Consider the following 19,563-nt stretch of genomic DNA (forward strand, 5'->3'; position numbering starts at 1 on the left):
GGCTAAGAACACCTGACGTTAGAGTAGAATCAGAACCTCTGACGTAAGAGTGGACTCAGAACCCCTGACATTAGTCTCAGAACCCCTGACGTTAGACTCAGAGCCCGACTCAAAATCCCTGAAGTACGTTAGAGTACGTGAACTCAAAACCCCTGACGTTAGAGCAGACTCAGAACCCCTGACGTTAGGGTGGACTCAGAACTCCTTCAGAGTGAACTCAGAATTCCTTCAGAGTGAACTCAGAATTCCTTCAGAGTGGACTCAGAACCCCCTGACGTTAAGTGAACTTAGGACCTCAGCTGTTCTGAGGATGGCATTAGACGTACGTAATCTCAACATACATCAAACTAATGTGAGACAGCATTGTTACAAATTACATGTATTTTCGTTCCTTAATACATATGTAGATATCTGTGGATATTATAAAAGGACGAGTGATTACATTTAGAATTAAATACATGTAGTTCGAACTGGTTTTAGATAGCTTTCAAATTGCAGTTTCCAAACTGTAAGTTTTCCTGTAAATGTATAATATGGCTCGGCGGCGAAACAAACAAATAACTGATCAATATATATTATTATAACAGTAACTTGATCCGAAGAGCCGTATCACGTCGAGTTGACAGGCGCGGATCATCAGATCAAACGAGACGCGAAGCGTCGAGTTTGACCTGATGATCCGCGCCTGTCAACGAGACGTGATACGGCTCTTCGGATCAAGTTACATGTGCTGTTATAATGATAAATTTATTATATACCCCCTTACAACTAGCAAGATATAGTTTTAAAAAAAAAATTGAGATCAATTATTTAATATTTTTCCATTAATGTTAAACAAAGCATTGTGTCAAGGGACTTTTTGATGCGCAAGAAAAATAACGTCATGTTTCTGTGTACTACGTCATCAATTTCACAGAGGGGTGATATGGATTCAGAAAACCACAGTGTGGTGATCCGGAAAGTCGGATCACACCGTCACGTGATTGTACAAAAGAGATTGATTTCACCACAAAATTAAATCTGAGGGTCTTTCAGAGAAATATTGACAAGTATATCGATAGGAAGCGCCTGCTGTTATCGATGCCGAAACATTTGTTGTACGACTGAAATGATGTCTCCATTTCCGGTTGTGGACACGAAGATGGGAAACTCCAATCTTCAGAAAACAACAACATGATGGTCATTATCGGCAAAATTTGATAACGTTTTAGGGAGAGAAAATTTATATCACCTCAAAATGGCCACCAGAAGTTTAACAGAAGTGTTTATTTTGATGCGTAACAATGCGCTTCAAAGCAGAAACATGTTTTCTGAACAGGTTTGTATAACTCACCCAGTGGCTGTATTGATTTCGGAAAAGATCTTTATATTCATTGAAGTAGTTTCTTTGGAAAATGCTTTTACATCTGACAAGTACTTAAGTATAATCAGAGGCCTCTATAAAAGTCTTTAGTTTAATCAGAGACAAAGACCTATTTAACAGGTACAGTCGTTTTACCGGTAACGAAGGTATCGGGTCCGTTCGCCCTATCTACCTGTTCGCATGAGTCCGTTCGCGCAGTGTCCGTTCGCCCTATTTCTCGTTCGCCCTTTATCTCGTTCGCCCTCATATATATATACATATTTCCATTTCTATTTGTTTTCTCTGTGATAACTCTTTGAAAGTTAGGAGAGTTGATTTCTTGATCATTCTAAAGGAATGCAAATTTTGCCAAGCGAAAGGTCAGTAGCTAAGAAGGCCTAATATGCATGTAATTCTCGTGCGCTGTCTGTGTCAGACTCTAAGGAGGCCTAATATGCATGTAATTCTCGTGCGGCTGTCTTTGTGTTTGACGTCAGTGGGCGGGGACTATTGAAATTGACATGTGAGGCCTCATGTAATTTAAATCTATTAGTCTACATTTTTAAAATCTAAATTTACATTTTTATTTCAAAATGAAATGGAAATATAAGGAATCACTGTCTAGTTAGTAGAGTATGCCAGGGACATCAACGATAGTTGGAAACGTGAGATAATTTATGCATAACGGGCTTCGCCCGTTATGCAAATTATCCCACGTTTCCAACTATCGTTGATGCCCTGGCATACTCTACTAACTAGACAGTGATTCCTTAATACATGCTTAATTGGTTGAATTATACTTAATAATGTCACTGCAATTTCGGGGATCATATCCGTGTTTTTTTAACAATCCGCGGTATGTTTTGATAACAATTAAAGGACTGAGACGTTAATAGGCCCATTATGGAGCTGAGCAGCGGATAAGCAAGGTTTTACCTTTGAAGATATGAGACCTTTGATCTAAAAAATGATATATAGGAAGAAGGAAGATGAAAATTCATCAAACTACTATCGAAAAAAATCCATTGGTTCATTATTCAACTTTCTGCAATATAAATAGGGCGAACGAACCCTGGGCGAACAAGTTTTAGGGCGAACGGACTCTGGGCGAACGAGAATCAGGGCGAACAAGTTTTAGGGCGAACGAACATACAACCGGTAACGAATATTTGCCAATTTTTTATTTAATTATTCTTGAAAAACATAGTGACGGGTTTAAAAATTTCTTACTAGGTAAATAGAATAAAAGGATGAGTATTCTACTCCCGTGTTGTGTCTTTGTAACATCTACATGATTAATTTCAACAATTTGAAACAATGACCCAGATTTGAACAGGCGCAAATGCAAGTCATAGAAAACGAAAGTGTGGGAACAAATGCGTCTAAATAAAATTTTTCAGTGTGTTGTTGACCCAGACTGAGTATGTTATCAATATTTAGGATAATTGTGACAAGTTAAAATATTAAAATACACAATAATTGATTTTTAAATGAAATTATAACATCCAAACTAACCACGTGTCATTTTCTTAGTTTCGAATCATGAATTACCGAAGTTCGAAAAATGTCATTTTATGGGATGCAAAAAACACGAAAAACTGACAGAAGTGAAAATACTACCAAAAAAAATTACTAGCAAAGGTATTCCATGAAAATTATGTCTCAGAGATGGCCGATTTAATTTTAATAAAGCATATTGATCGCTTAAAGTTTATCACAAAATGCAAAATGTTTCATACTGTTTAGTTTTAGCAAAAAAAATCATTTAAATCAACAAGTAATGTTTATATACTTTATGTAGAATTTTCTTAAAGGCATATTTCAACAATAATTTCGATCCGCTGATTTTGTCTATTGGGTCAGCAAGAGTAAAGGGAGCTTGATTCGATACTGAAAAATCGATTCTAAACTAGGAAAATAGGGGGTGTTGTAATTGACATTTCTGTGCCTGTAACATTCATATATTGGGAATTTTGGTACAGACTGTACACTTATTTGAAAAGCATAGAAATACAAATTAAACAACAACCAAGAACATTTGGAACTTCAACCATGTAGGTTGCATGCAAGACGTAACAACAAACTGATTCGTTACTGGTAAAATGACTGTACGGCATATTTGTACTATAGAGCTATAAGGACTATGAAAAAAGCAATCCAAATAAAAGAATACTTTAAACTTTTCTGAACACATTTTAGCAAAAGATGTTTTTCATTGTTTGTGTAAATGTATACATCTTGTGTGCAGTGAGGCATGGATAAGTATGATTACTACACACTGTGCTGGATTATTAGTTATCAATTATCTTGTTGACCAGATTTGACCTGTTTTATAATCTCATTCAAGAAGTAACTGTGTGGTCACAAATCAATTGCTTTATATAGCCCCAAAATTTTTATACCTTTGAGCATGTTGAGTACAAAGGCAAAGAAGGAGACAGTTTGATAAACAATTTTTTGTGCATTTGTTTTCAGAACAATAAACATTCATTGTTGAAAATTATCACTGCATGCACCAAAGTGGAGGTTTTCTCACATGCTGAAAAAATACACATTTAAGAAAAAATTAAAAGTATGTCTGTTATGATAAAAAAGATAAATCAGGCTATTTTTGATACCTACATCTGTCTGTATAGCTATCTCAAGTTAAATAGCCGAATCATAGTTTTTTTTGAATAGCTAAATCAAGCTATAAAGCTAATTCAAGCTACATATCTAAATCAAGAGATTGTGCCAGACCTGTTTATGTCTCTGGTTTAATTGATTACAAATAACCACATCATTCTCTGAAGTAATTGAAATTATGAATTTTTTATTGAAGATTTTTTTTCCATTATATGTATCATCATGATTATGATGTACATGTATTAGATGTAAAAAGTTTGCCATAGAAATAGATTTTGTCAAAGTTATATGCAGTCATTATCAGCATGAAGAGTGTAAGTAAAAACAAATGGGAGAGTGGGTGGAGGGTATATTAATATGGTATTATGATAATGGAATTTTTTAAAAATATACTTCCAAAAATGCAGTTGGAAATTGTCAAATTATGAAAATGTCATCATAATTATGTGAAGTAGATTCAAAGGACAAGATATGGTAATAATTAAATTTGACCCCTTATTTAATGTTAAAATCAAATCACAGTTAAAAGTGTGATCATAGTTTGCAGTTAAGAACTTTAAATGGTTGCTCGTTTTAAAACCAGCACTAGTTTTAGCTTTCAGGGTGCCAAAGTATGACATTTTATTGAATTTCCTCAATGCTGAATGATTGAATTTCGTCAAAATTTGAGATACTCCTAAGTTCGAGAAACAGAGCACAAGCTTGCCTATCTGAGATTTTTATACACAAGGTGCATCTAATACTTGTGCATGAAATATATGAAGTTTGGTATATATATGCAAGCTTGTATTCTCTGCTTTCTGAAACAAAATGTGCTATAAAATTTATAAAAATTTGCATAAAAATGAAAAAAATTCAAAAATTGACATATTTTTTACCTTCCTGTGACCTTTGTGTACCCCATAACATAGAATCAATACTAAGGATGACAGCAGGTTTTTAATGATGAACTGTTGCATCATTCTTAGAGACTCCACAAACCAGGGGCCAAAAAAGATCTTAGCCTATCTTGTCCTTTGTTCAAGTCTTGAAGCCTATCTTGTCCTTTGTTCAAGTCTTGATCTTTGGACCAAATAGAGATGAAATTTTTGAAAGGAGTAGATTAGAAAAATGACACATGGTATGGCTAAAATTTGTGATATTCCAGTAAAGGGTTGGATTTGCACTGAACTTTTTTTTTTCTTTTATGCTTTACACATTGATTGGCAGACAAATCATCCTGATTTCAGCTTGCTGATGACAGAATGGCCTTGGTTTCCAGTTGTCATGTTGATCCAGAGTTAGGAATAGCTAGTACCAAGTCTGCTAGACTGCCTCCAGAATGGTAAGTTAGGAATAGCCAGTACCGAGTCTGCTAGACTATGGTATTAGGTAAGTTAGAAATAGCCAGAACCAAGTCTGCTAGACTGATCCAGAATGATACATGTAAGCAAGGAATAGTCAGCACAAGTCTGGTAGACTGCCTCCAGAATGGTAAGTTAAGAATAGCCAGTACTAAGTCTGGTAGACTGTCTCCAGAATGGTCAGTATTTCTCTGTACATAGTATAGAGTTTTACATAAAATGGCTATAAGAAGATTTTAGTCGGCAAAAATTCAAGAAGACCATGAAAGCTTATTCAAGAATTCCTTTAATTGACAGACTTGAAATATCACGAAAATAAAAGACTGATGTTTAACAGTAACATACTAATAACTATGTTGTTTATGGAATTGTTTAATATTTTCTGCTGATATAACTTGTTTGTTACTGTTATTCAGTGGTAACTTTTTATTGTAGGGTTACTGTTATTCAGTAGTAACTTTTGTAATGTTGGGTTACTTTATTTAGTGGTAACTTTTGAATTGTAGGGTGGATGGTGTGGAAGAAGTTCAGTTTGAAATGTCAAGAATCAAACAAAAAAGTGAGAATTTATCAGATCAGGCTATATATATTATATAAGAAATATAAGGAAAATTTTTCTTCAAAATGATTTTACTAGGAGATTAAAGATTTAGCTCAATGTACTGAAATCATTTAAGTGTCTGATGATTTTTTTTTAGCTCACCTGAGCTGAAAGCTCAAGTGAGCTTTTCTGATCACATTTTGTCTGTAGTCCGTCTGTCCGTCTGTCCGTCTGTCCGTCTGTCTGTAAACTTTTCACATTTTCGACTTCTTCTCCAGAACCACTGGGCCAATTTCAACCAAACTTGCCACAAAGCATCCTTGGGTGAAGGGGATTCAAGTTTGTTCAAATGAAGGGCCACGCCTTCTTTCAAGGGGAGATAATTAAGAATTAGTGAAAAATGAATAGCATCTTTAAAAAATCTTCTTCTCCAGAACCACAGGGCCAGGAAAGATGAAACTCATATGGAAGCATCCCCAGGTAGTGTAGATTCAAGTTTGTTCAAATCATGACCCCCGGGGGTAGGGCGGGGCCACAATGGAGGATCAAAGTTTTACATAGAAATATATAGGAAAAATATTTAAAAATCTTCTTCTCAAGAACAGTAAAGCCATGAAGAGTCATATTTATACGGAAGCATCCCCAGGTAGTGTAGATTCAAGTTTGTTCAAATCATGACCCCTGGGGGTAGGGCGGGGCCACAATGGAGGATCAAAGTTTTACATAGAAATATATAGGAAAAATCTTTAAAAATCTTCTTCTCAAGAACAGTAAAGCCATGAAGAGTCATATTTATATGGAAGCATCCTCAGGCAGTGTAGATTCAAGTTTGTTCAAATCATGACCCCCGGGGGTAGGGCGGGGCCACAATGGAGGATCAAAGTTTTACATAGAAATATATAGGAAAAATCTTTAAAAATCTTCTTCTCAAGAACAGTAAAGCCATGAAGAGCCATATTTATATGGAAGCATCCTCAGGAAGTGTAGATTCAAATTTGTTCAAATGATGACCCCCGGGGGTAGGGCGGGGCCAAAATGGAGGATCAAAGTTTTACATAGAAATATATAGGAAAAATCTTTAAAAATCTTCTTCTCAAGAACAGTAAAGCCATGAAGAGTCATATTTATATGGAAGCATCCTCAGGAAGTGTAGATTCAATTTTGTTCAAATCATGACCCCTGGGGGTAGGGCGGGGCCACAATGGAGGATCCAAATTTTACATAGAAATATATAGGAAAAATCTTTAAAAATCTTCTTCTCAAGAACAGTAAAGCCATGAAGAGTCATATTTATATGGAAGCATCCTCAGGTAGTGTAGATTCAAGTTTGTTCAAATGATGACCCCCGGGGGTAGGGCGGGGCCACAATGGAGGATCCAAATTTTACTTAGAATTATATAGGAAAAATCTTTAAAAATCTTCTTTTCAAGAACAGTGAAGCCATGAAGAGTCATATTTATATGGAAGCATCCTCAGGAAGTGTAGATTCAATTTTGTTCAAATCATGACCCCTGGGGGTAGGGCGGGGCCACAATGGAGGATCCAAATTTTACATAGAAATATATAGGAAAAATCTTTAAAAATCTTCTTCTCAAGAACAGTAAAGCCATGAAGAGTCATATTTATACGGAAGCATCCTCAGGTAGTGTAGATTCATGTTTGTTCAAATGATGACCCCCGGGGGTAGGGCAGGGCCACAATGGAGGATCCAAATTTTACTTAGAAATATATAGGAAAAATCTTCAAAAATCTTCTTTTCAAGAACAGTAAAACCATGAAGAGTCATATTTATATCGAAGCATCCTCAAGAAGTGTAGATTCAATTTTGTTCAAATCATGGCTCCCGGGGGTAGGGCGGGGCCACAATGAAGGATCAAAGTTTTACATAGAAATATATAGGAAAAATCTTCTTCTCAAGAACAGCAAAGCCATGATGAGTCAAATTTATATGGAAGCATCCTCAGGTAGTGTAGATTCAATTTTGTTCAAATGATGACCCCCGGGGGTAGGGTGGGGCCCAATGGGGGATCGAAAGTTTTACATAAGAACATATAGAAAAAAAAATTTCTTCTCAAGAACAGAAAAGCTATGTTAGTCTTATTGATATTGAAGCATCCTCGGGTAATGTAGATTCAAGTTTGTTCAAATGATGACCCCTGAGATGGGGAGGAGCTACAATGGGGGATCAAATTTTTACAAAGGAATAAATGGGAAAATTTTTTTAAAATCTTCTCAAGTACAACAAATTCATTTGTTATATTGACATGAAAGCATCATCAGGTAGTTTAAAATTCAAGCCCCCCCCCCCCCCCGTTCATTACTGAACTGATTTGTGCCTTAGTCTAGCCAGTGTGCTCAGGTGAGCGATGTGGCCCATGGGCCTCTTGTTTTAAATGTATTTGAAATTTTGTCTGTGATGTCTTACAATTCACTATATGTTATGTAGATGTAGCTGTGCTGTGATGACTAATGAAAAATTGTCTGTTTTCCAGTGATTAAATTATTATGCCTTGTATTTAATGTATCAAAAATTATGTAATAGTTTTTTTTTTCAGGTTCATGACTATTGACTCTTTGACTCTTTACAATTTTAAAAAATCTTACTGTATTTGGGTTTTCACATGAGGAAAGTTGAAAAGTGAGAGATAAATAAAAGCAACATTATAAATGTACAGCAATGATTGCAAGAACTAGGAAAAGACAGATTTTTTTACATAATCATGTACAACTATTTAAAAATGACTGTTGATTTTTCAGTGAAGGAGCTTGCCACCCTTCATGACAGACATTTGAATCGTCCAACACTTGATGATAGTATACAAGAAGAACATACAATAGAAATTATGACAGGAGAAATCACGCAAGTAAGTCAAGATCATATATGAGAAAACCATGAAGAATGTTTTACATCCTGTTTCATTTGCAAGTCAAGTTCTGAAATGACAAGATAATTTCCAGATGTTCACAAGATGTCAGAGATTGGTTCTACAGATCAGCAGTCGGAGTGTTCATGGGACAGAACAGGAGAAAAGACTGTCCTCCAACATTGTATCATCTCTTGTCCGATCACTGCAGGAGATGTCCACTAACTTCAGGAAAAGCCAGTCTATCTACTTAAAAAGTAAGTCTCTCTTTCTCTCTCTCTCACTTAAAAAACACATTATTCTGTGTTTAAATTTAATCTCCCTCGGGAGATGACACATTAAGTTTGAATCCGGAAGTGAAGTCCTAGTGTAAGCTGCCATTGATAAGCTGGTGGTCTGGCAAAGGGACCTGATGATGACACGATTTCTAAATATAGAGATGTAAACAAAATTGACCAAAGTCTGTCTTATTATTAAACAAAATGGTCCATCTTAAAGTAAAACTACACAGGGTTCATTAAGGGTAATAGAGGTATGATCACTTGGGTGGTGGTGGGTCTTCAAAATACACATAAACATTGTATCTAGGCTATTGCATAAAACGATGGTCAGCACGCGGGGATCAAAATACACAAAACATGGCATATTGAATGTATAAGCCAAGGCGTGGATCCAAGATTTACTGATGAAAGAAAACAGTGAAAACATTTCAATAACAACTCACATTAAATGCATATATACAATGGCAAAAACTTTACTTTTATGTGTACTTTAGTCAATCGATAATTACTGCCGTATATGTAAAAAATAAAACAGAACTTATTCAAAAAAAATAAATAAATAAATAAATTTCGAAGGAAAGAAATTTTACCTAAAAGCACAATTTAGACAGAAACATAAATGTCTCTGATTTAAGTAACTCAGTGCTGCAGGCATTGGAATAAAGATCATAAAGAATCATTATGAGTATTTTCTCGGATGTGTGCACTATATTCTTTTTTATTGAAATTTAGTAGAAATGTAGAAAAGTTTTAGGAAAAGATACAATTTTCTTTACCTGGCTCAGATTTTAAGAATTAATAAACAAAGCAACTGTTATCATTTTCTTTATGCAATTCTAATTTGCGTTTTCTGTCATTGAGAAAAAGTCAAAAACTCACTCCTCGTATTCTTGAAATAAAGCCAAAATTGTAAAATGTGTGTCTCATGGAACAGCCTATAAAATCGATGTTGGTAGATTGGGGTTCTTTTCGGTGTGTAAATACTTAATTTTAAATGGTAACATTTCAATTTTATTACCTTTCTATGTATGATTTTTTTTCCCAGGAGCGTATACATGTGCATGTACTTATATTATACATAATATAGAGTTAGAACATGAATCTGCATGGGCAGCAGAAGGGCATGATGCAGGAGTGTCTCAGTTTTTCCCTTGATATTCCCAGTGGCTCGATAATCAATCAAATCCCAGTGGCTCGATGGCCAAGTCACTTCAGAGGATACGAGTAAGGAAAATAAGGAAAGTCTTCGGAATTAATTGAGGTTCAGATTAATTTCAGTTGGCACTTTAAAACTTCTTTGCTGCCGTAGTAGGCGGCTAAGAACGAAAGTCAAAAGGAACACAAAGTTTTTTTATCCATCTTCTTTCGGAATAATTGTTAAAGCTATATGTGGCGTATCTGAGCTAAAAAATAAAAATACAACATTGAGTGTAGCTAAACATGATATATGTTATTTACATTGAAATTAAATTTTTCACCGATATTGAACTTGAATAACCTCATGATTCCATAGTTAGATTGATTTAAAAAAAAAAAAAAAAAAAAAACTGTGTCTGTTTATTAAATGCTGAATCGGTAAATAAATCAGTTATTGTTTTAAATTTCTAATATCTTTGAAACGTGATTGATTTATATTGTGTAATTTACAGGAAAATCCTATTTTTATGTAAAGTAATAAAACAAATAGAAAGATCTTTTAAATTAAGGTACTCTGAACTTATAAAAAAAATACCCATATATGACTTTAAATAATTCTTACGAATTTCTCAGTGGTTAGAATTTTTTTTAGCTCACCTGAGCCGAAGGCTCAAGTGAGCTTTTCTGATCAAAATTTGTCCGTTGTCTGTCGTCGTCGGTGTCGTCGTCGTCGTTGTAAACTTTTCACAATTTCATCTTCTTCTTCAGAACTACTGGGCCAATTACAACCAAACTTGCCACAAAGTATCCTTGGGTGAAGGGGATTCAAGTTTGTTCAAATGAAGGGCCACGCCCTCTTTCAAGGGGAGATAATAAAGAATTAGTGAAAAATTAATAGCATCTTTTAAAAATCTTCTTCTCAAGAACCAGAGGGCCAGGAAAGATGAAACTCATGTGGAAGCATCCTCAGGTAGTGTAGATTCAAATTTGTTCAAATCATGACCCCTGGGGGTAGGGCGGGGCCACAATGGAGGATCAAAGTTTTACATTGATATATGTAGGAAAAACCTTAAAAAAATCTTCTCAGGAACAGCAGAGCCATGATGAGTCATATTTATATGGAGGCATCCTCAGGTAGTGTAGATTCAAGTTTGTTCAAATCATGACCCCTGGGGGTAGGGCAGGGCCACAATGGACTATCAAAGTTTTACGTAGAAATATATAGGAAAAATCTTTAAAAATCCTCTTCTCAGAAACAGCAAAGCTCTGATTGATCATATTTATATGGAAGCATCCTCAGGTAATGTAGATTCTATTTTGATCAAATCATGACCCCGGGGGTAGGGTGGGGCCACAATGGAGGATCAAAGTCTTAAATAGAAATATATAGGAAAATTTCTTCTTCTGAAGAACTGCAAAGCCATGATTAGTCATTTTGATATGGAAGCATCCTCAGGTAGTGTAGATTCAAGTTTGTTAAAATGATGACCCCCTGGGATAAGGTCAGGCCACAATGCAGGATCAAAAATTTTACATAAGAACATATAGGAAAAATATTTCTTCTCAAAAACAGAAAAGCTATGTTTAGTCATATTGATATGGAAGCATCCTCAGGTAGTGCAGATTCAAGTTTGTTCAAATGATGACCCCTGGGATAGGGAGGAGCCACAATGGGGGATCAAATTTTTACAAAGGAATATATGGGAAATTTTTTAAAAAATCTTCTCAAGTACAACAAAGCCATTTGTTATATTGACATGGAAGCATCATCAGGTAGTTTAAAATTCAAGCCCCCCCCCCCCCCCCCCCCCCCCCGTTATCTTTTCAATACTGAACTGATTTGTGCTTTTGCCAAGCCAATGTATCAGGTGAGCAATGTGGCCCATGGGCCTCTTGTTACAGACATTATAGTGATTATACAAAATATATTTTAAATGAATAAAGCATATTTACAACAGGTAAAATAATACAGGCACGTAGCACCAGGAAGGCCGCCCCTTCCACTTTTTTCCCCAAACATTGAAAAAGGCGCACCCTTGACCCCTCTTCCACCTTTTGTTGCAGTATGGTACGTCAAATCATCCCATGGGAATGTATTATGATATGAAATATGTTTGTCGGAAAAGTTGTAATCCCTCCTTCCAAGAAATGAAAATGCTGAGTTTGGATAGCCCCTTTTTTCCCCTTGTCAAAGATTCTTCAGATAAGTCGTCGATTTTTTTTTTCTGTCTTCCCCCCCCCCCTTTTTTTCAAAAGCAATACTACTGCCTGTAATAGCTGAGAAAATAATGTTTGTGACATCAATGAAGCCAAATAGATGACATTTCAGGTTTTCTGGAAAGCCAAAATATGTTGTTTTTTTTTTTAATTTAAAAAGTTGGAGGGGAGGTCATGGCTGTAATACATCAGAAAAAATATTGTCCAATTCTCGTAACTACAGTACATGTATTATTATAAAAGTGTTAATTTTTCCTTATGTCAAAAAAATTATTCTTAGTTTCTTAAGCCAGAAAATTCAAAATGTAAATGGTAATAGGCTGGTGTGTTTTTTTAAAGCAAGAGTTATTTCACCTTTTTCTTGTTTGGACTTCATTTGATGCTCAGTAACCTATAGAAAGTTTTTTCAAAACATTTTTCATGAGGAGTTTATGATAAAATATTGTAATACCAAGATATACTTTAAGCATCTAATAGAAGTGTGGGTAAAAATGGGAAGTAATTTTCTTTATCAACTTGAAAAATGGACAACAATTTCTCCTCAATATTTGAATAAAATTGATCAATGCAGAAGTTTCTTTTACCTAATGCAGCAGTGCCTGAGAAACAAATTAAAGATAACTTTGGTGGTCTTACCATTAGTTTTAATAAATAACTGTATCATTGGATCAAAATCTTTGTAGTACAGTTGGAAATTTGAATTTTTAAACTTTGTTTAACATTTTTCAAGATGAGAAATTCTGTTATTTTATTACTACAGTTGAACTTCGGTATCTCGAACAATGATATCTGTATACCATGGATATGTCGAAGTAATATGGAAGTCCCAACTTTTTATTCTTTATGTATTTTACCCTCGATATCTCGAATCATCGGATATATCGAAGTTTTTCCTCGGTCCCATGGAGTTCAGGATAACTAGGTTTGACTGTATTTTAATAGATAATTGTACGTACATGTACAGTGACTGTCAGAATTTTACTGTAAATATATTGGTACATTTGTGATTTTTTTTTGACATTTAGTTAGATATTATCTAGTGTTGTCAACGAGTACCCGGTTAAACGGTTAATTGTGAAAGATGCGAGTATCGGTTAGTAAAACTGTTACTCGGTTACTCAGATATATTGAATTTTATAGAATAAATCACTAGGAATAATGTATTTTTATTTATAATGTCCCCATTTTATTTACCCTTATTTAATGTTAGTCTAGTCTAGTAAGACCTAGCGTTTTACAAATGCAATCGATTTGTTTTGATTAGTATTTCACAGTTTATCTAATTGATGGCTTTGATTGCGAAGGGGTATACAAGTTTTGAAGGCTTGATTTAATTATAATAACCTTACATACACCTGTGGTAGTCCAGAGTACAAGATTAAGGAAGATGCCGCCACATGCATTGAAAGCATGGAAATATTTTTAAAAGAATGGCTGAATATAAATCTGTGAGGTGTTAATTATGTGAAATGGAATTAACATACATGGATGGGATGATTCATATGCTTAACCACCTCAGAGTGACATTTAACTGTGAAACCAGCAATATTTAAAGTGCAAAACAGCCAACGATTACGGGGTGTTTGAGATTAAATTTATTTAGTAGATATCGTGTGTAACTGGTTACTCGATCAGAAAAGTAAGCGAGTAACCGGTTACTAAAAATTGTCCGATTTGACAACACTAATATTATCAGTTGTCTATGACAAGATTAATTTTTTTTTTCAGAAATCAAATCTCGGGAGGAGAGATCTCGTGAGTTTTTTGACACCAGTATCGGCCCTGATTCAGCATTAATGCAGGAATCTGACCTTTTCTCAGAACACTATGATAAGGTAGAGAAAATGACACTCTCTGGTTAAATTCTTGTGATTTTCTGCCAAGATAAATCTACTGCAATATTTGAACAATTAATAAATTTTGAGTAATAAAATTCTTTTATTTTCAATTTCTTAGGTAACAAATTCATATTTCAGACACAAAAATAATTATCTTAATAAAGAATAGAGACAGCACTTTTGTGTATAATGAATTTTTTTTCCATAAACAGGAACTGGATACCGTGGTAATGTTAATTGCATAGTATCAAGAGAATCTTTGCTCATGTATAAATTTGATTGCTTAACTCTTTCAGACAATATAAACACCTTTAAATCTTTGCATAGTGAGAAATAGGAGGCTACTGGCAGAAAGTAACATATTTAAATCTTGGCATAGTTAGAATGGGGAGACAACAGAAATGTTTTGCAAGGTGCATGAAAATGAGCAGAAGACACCCTAAAAGAATCGTACAGTTGTAACAGTCCTTTACATTGTAGCCATAAATGTTGATTGATTGACTGCTCACTGATTGTCTTACTAACTTGTACTGGAAAAAGATAACAGACTCTGCTATGTACTGAGTGTTGCTTGCTATGTTTGTGATAGATATGGGGGAGAATCTTTTTTATCCATTTTCAAAAATATTTACAAAATTCTTTATTATTTTTCATGTGCATTGATTTATAATCATTTCTGAGTATTCTTTTGATACCATACTGTGTCATATAAAAATGAGATAATGATTATGTACAAACTCATGCAAGGGAAATTATCTCCCATTTACATGTATGTCATTTGTTAATAGGGATTTTCAAAGGCCCAGATGCAGATGGTGGAAGACAATACTATAGCTGTTCGACATCGAGAAAAGGAAATAACACAAATTGTAAAATCTATTCAGGATTTAAATGACATTTTTCGAGACCTGTCACAGATGGTGGTGGACCAGGGGACAATTCTGGATAGGATTGACTATAACGTGGAGCATGCTAGTGTTCAGGTAGAGAAAGGACTACAACAGTTAAAGAAGGCCGAAAAATACCAGAAGAAAAACCGCAAAATGTTGATCATCATTATACTCACCTGTCTAATTATTATCTTAATTATTGTGTTAATTGGTGTTAAGAGCTAGTATTAGAGGTTTTGTTAGTTTTGACTATTGTGGTATTTCTCGTTATTTGTGTTGTGAAATAAAGAAAAACACAACATGCAGTTGATACATGTGGTATATGCATTGTATTCAACTTTGTTTATTTTAATATTGAAAATCAGTCTCAAAATATATGCATTTACAACCTATAAAAAGGATTTTAAATTGTGAATAATAAGCATGTACATGTATTTCATGCTCAAAAAGGTTAACTTTAGATATGTAAACAGAATTAAGAACAACAAAGAAAACAACCTGAAGTGACTGTAAAACCAATTTATGTTACACACTATATCCAATTTCTACTTTATCTTGAAGAAATGTAAATCTAAATCTTAATTTCAATTTTTTTTTTTTTGTGAAATTGTAACTTTGAAAAAATTGTTTGTATGGGACTTAATGCATTTATTGATGAGAAAACAGTTTTATGGACATATACACAACATAGTTTTGAACTTTTTTTCTTATTTCCTCTATAATTGAAGATTTCCAATAGAAAAAGGACCAAATAAATCCGTATGTTTACTAATTCTTCTTTGAAAAACACAAGATTGTTATCATTTGATATTTATTCCAAACCCCTGGTAATCTATGCTGATTTTTTTTGGTTAAGAACATCTTATGATTGAAGGTACATTGTGTATGATGACCTTAGATTAATTATCTTCAGCATGTACTGTTGATGTTGGGGGAGCGTTGTATAAAGTAAAACTGTTTATCATTTGCACAGGTCAAATTGCTACACATGCTTAAGAAGGAATATCTCTTCAAAATATATTGATATGATGTATACAACAAATATATAAATACAATCATGTAAATTTCATATGTTTTCAGAAATGAAATTGCCAGTCTACATTGTTCAGTGGTTTTCCCCCCAAATGTTTTTTTAAAGTAAAATTACATGTATTTATAAACTTTTTAAAACCAGAGGACTTAGTTTATTATATCCTTACTTATTTCTGCTCCAGGTGTTTTATTTCCTTAACATATAAGAATTTCATGTTTATTAACTTTTTATTGTATAATCAACACATGTCTAACAGAAAAGGAAATTAATATGTATAGTAATCATGAAATTTATGTGTTTGTAATTTTAAAAATTACTGTGTTTATGAATTAAGAATTATCATAAAGAAACTTCCATTTAAATTGATGTCTTGGACATCAGTTAGGAATGAGAAGTTAATCTTTTGAAAAACAAAAAAACAAAAAAACAAAAAAAAAAAAAAAAAAAAGAAGAAGAAAAAACTAGTCAGTTGAAGAAGTTGCCGTCATTCCATTAGAGTGGGGACCTATTGTAGTTATGTAACATTCCAAGCTATACTTCAACATTTACAACATTTTTTTATGTGCAATAACTTGGTTTTGTGTTGCAAACCCCTTTATTTTTTAAGGTTGTCAGTGTTTTTACACAATCAATGTACAAAATTCAGTAACCTTGCAAGACACACAGTCCAATTTTTCAGTTTTTTTTCTTCAGAGTTTCATCATGACGTAGTGGATACAAATGACTTCTTAAACAAGAGGCCCATGGGCCACATTGCTCACCTGAGTAACTTTGGCCATGCTGTTCATTACCAGACTTCCCCCCTTGTAATACCTATTGTGGCCCCGTCCTACCCCCGGGGGCCATGATTTGAACAATTTAGAATCTACACTACCCCAGGATGCTTCCACATAAGTTTCAGTTTTTCTGGTCCAGTGGTTCTTGAGAAGATTTTTAAAGATTTTTCCTATATATTTCAATGTTTCCCTATTGTGGCCCCGCCCTACCCCTGGGGTCATGATTTGAACAATTTAGAATCTACACTACCCCAGGATGCTTCCACATAAGTTTCAGCTTTTCTGGCTCAGTGGTTCTTGAGAAGAAGATTTTTAAAGATTTTTCCTATATATTTCAATGTAAAACTTGGATTCCCTATTGTGGCCCCGCCCTACCCCCGGGGGTCATGATTTTAACAATTTAGAATCTACACTATCCCAGGATGCTTCCACATAAGTTTCAGCTTTTCTGGCTCAGTGGTTCTTGAGAAGATGATTTTTAAAGATTTTTCCTATATATTTCAATGTAAAACTTGGATTCCCTATTGTGGCCCCGCCCTACACCCGGGGGTCATGATTTTAATAATTTAGAATCTACACTATCCCAGGATGCTTCCACATAAGTTTCAGCTTTTCTTGCACAGTGGTTCTTGAGAAGAAGATTTTTTAATGACCCCATCCTATTTTTGTCATTTCTTGATTATCTCCCCTTGTAAGGGGACTTGGCCCTTTATTTTAACAATTTAAACTCCCCTTCACCCAAGGGTACTTTGTACCAAGTTTGGTTAAAATTGGCCCAGTGGTTCTTGAGAAGAAGTTGAAAATGTGAAAAGTTTACAGACGGACGGACAACGGGTGATCAGAAAAGCTCACTTGAGCTTTCAGCTCAGGTGAGCTAAAAATTGTCAGCCCTATTGACAAAAAAAAAAATCACAGGTCTGCTCTCTGAATTTTATGCACTGTACACAATTAGGAGAGAGATGTATAAGTGTACAAATAATATACCTGTATATATGTGGTTTTAATACATGTGTTGTTACAGTGTAGATGTGGTATAAGTGGGTACATATGTATATAAGTAATACACCTGTGTACTGAGTATGTGAACAGTGGTTTTAATACACGTTGTTACAGTGTTTTAGTTATCTGTGATATTAATATGACAATTGTTAAAAAAGTAACTACTTTGAAATAAAAAAGAAGTGGATTTATAATTGTAGACTTAGCTTGTATATATGCATATTACCAAATGGCTTTATCATGCTGATTAAGTTAAATTTTGATAAAATTTGTCATGGAGTGAGAGAGATACTCCTTGGACTTGGGGTATTCTTCCCCTTGTCACTCTACTTTCTCCTTTAATATCCCCTCCTTTCAACCTCCTCTCAGCCCTTCTCTTTGGTTACTGGCAGTGTCATAGCAGAACTCAATTCTCCTGAGATTCAATTTGAATTAATCTAGCTCTGTGATAAATTTTGGGTGAGTTGGGGTGGTGGATTTTTTCTAATTGATTTTTTATGAATAGGTCAGGAGTCAGGATTGGTGAACATGTATAATAAAAATGTTGATTTTCTGACGAACCTCTTATTTGACTCAAAAATCCAAAAAAATGATACAAATTGTGAGCAGGGCAAACACAAACCGACGAAAACTTTAGAGGTGGGATTAGTTAAGTGCCATGGAGGAGTAAGCATCTCCTGTCAACTAGTTACACCTGCTGTGTGCCCTTTGTCATGATTGGGTAAACAGAGAAATCAATTCAGTAGACTTTGCAAAATGTGGACTTAACATGAGATTATAGGTACCCTTGTATCATCGACTTATTTGTCAGTAGTCTGTCTCATTTTAGAAGTTTGTACAAAGAAGTGCAAGGATGTGTCAATCAAACGCGTCTCAAAATTCGTAGTTTCAATAATTTCCAGATAATAGAAGTTTCTTAACATGCTTTTATTATATTTTCACATGAAATGCTTTAGCAACATATAAGGCATGGTTTTATAAAGAAACATTTGAAAAACCAGAAGTCTCTGATGAGACTGTAGCTCTACTGGTTTGTACTTATAATGAAGGAAGATAAAAGTAGCACTTGGACTTGAAACTTTGCAACAGCAATAAATAGAATAATGATCCTTGGTTTAGTCTCTTTTTGTAGCAAGATTTATTGCAATCAGACTAAAACTGTAGGAGGAGTAGCCTTTTGAAAGAATTTTACAGAAATTTCGATTTTAGTAACCATGGCAACATCATTCAACAAAATCAAAAAACAATAAAGACAATTTTGTATCTTAGTGTAGTCCACTTGTGTGCCAAGTTATACTAAAATTAGACCAAAACTGTAGGAAGAGTAGCATTTTGAAAGTATTTCACAGAAATTGCTTTTTAGTAACCATGGCAACACCATTCATCGAAATCAAAAACCAATAAATAGAATTATGTATCTTAGTGTAGTCTACTTGTGGGCCAAGTTATACTGAAATCAGATCAAAACTGTAGGAGGAGTAGCATTTTGAAAGTATCTCAAGGAAATTTCTATTTTTAGTAACCAAGGCAGCACCATTCATCGAAATCGAAAAAAAAAAACGATGTACAGAATTATGTATCTTAGTATAGTCTACTTGTGTGCCAAGTTATACTGAAATCAGACCAAAACTGTAGGAAGAGTAGTATTTTGAAAGTATTACAGAGAAATTTCTATTT

General features: G+C 34.3%; 1 protein-coding gene and 1 long non-coding RNA gene across 3 annotated transcripts in view; one reads left to right on the forward strand and one right to left on the reverse strand.

Moving 5' to 3' along the window:
• LOC133197603 (uncharacterized) overlaps nt 1-19,563 on the reverse strand; it is a 149,033-nt gene that overhangs the window by 73,721 nt on the left and 55,749 nt on the right. The window lies entirely within an intron of this gene.
• On the forward strand, nt 1,155-16,297 carry LOC133196617 (syntaxin-16-like). Of its 2 annotated transcripts, XM_061332481.1 has the most exons (8): nt 1,155-1,318; nt 5,197-5,291; nt 5,817-5,869; nt 8,609-8,715; nt 8,810-8,972; nt 14,079-14,185; nt 14,401-14,415; nt 14,977-16,297. In XM_061332481.1, exons 1-8 carry the CDS (start codon nt 1,238-1,240, stop codon nt 15,301-15,303), a joined length of 948 nt encoding a protein of 315 aa, XP_061188465.1. In that variant the 5' UTR covers nt 1,155-1,237; the 3' UTR covers nt 15,304-16,297. The 2 variants fall into 2 exon arrangements, with proteins under 2 accessions (XP_061188465.1, XP_061188466.1); XM_061332482.1 differs by lacking the exon at nt 14,401-14,415 and having other exon boundaries at nt 1,156-1,318; nt 14,977-16,296.

This window comes from Saccostrea echinata, unplaced genomic scaffold (genome assembly GCF_033153115.1).
Source record: "Saccostrea echinata isolate AGI-Se365-2 ecotype Australia unplaced genomic scaffold, CSIRO_AGI_Sech_v1 ptg000030l, whole genome shotgun sequence".
NCBI classification, from domain to species: Eukaryota; Metazoa; Mollusca; class Bivalvia; order Ostreida; family Ostreidae; genus Saccostrea; species Saccostrea echinata.

Coding starts and splice junctions, on each gene's coding strand:
- LOC133196617 (XM_061332481.1), top strand. CDS start 1,238: ATGGCCACCAGAAGTTTAACAGAAGTGTTTATTTTGATGCGTAACAAT. Junction 5,870..8,608: donor GTCAAGAATCAAACAAAAAA/GTGAGAATTTAT, acceptor TTGATTTTTCAG/TGAAGGAGCTTGCCACCCTT. Junction 8,973..14,078: donor CCAGTCTATCTACTTAAAAA/GTAAGTCTCTCT, acceptor TTTTTTTTTCAG/AAATCAAATCTCGGGAGGAG.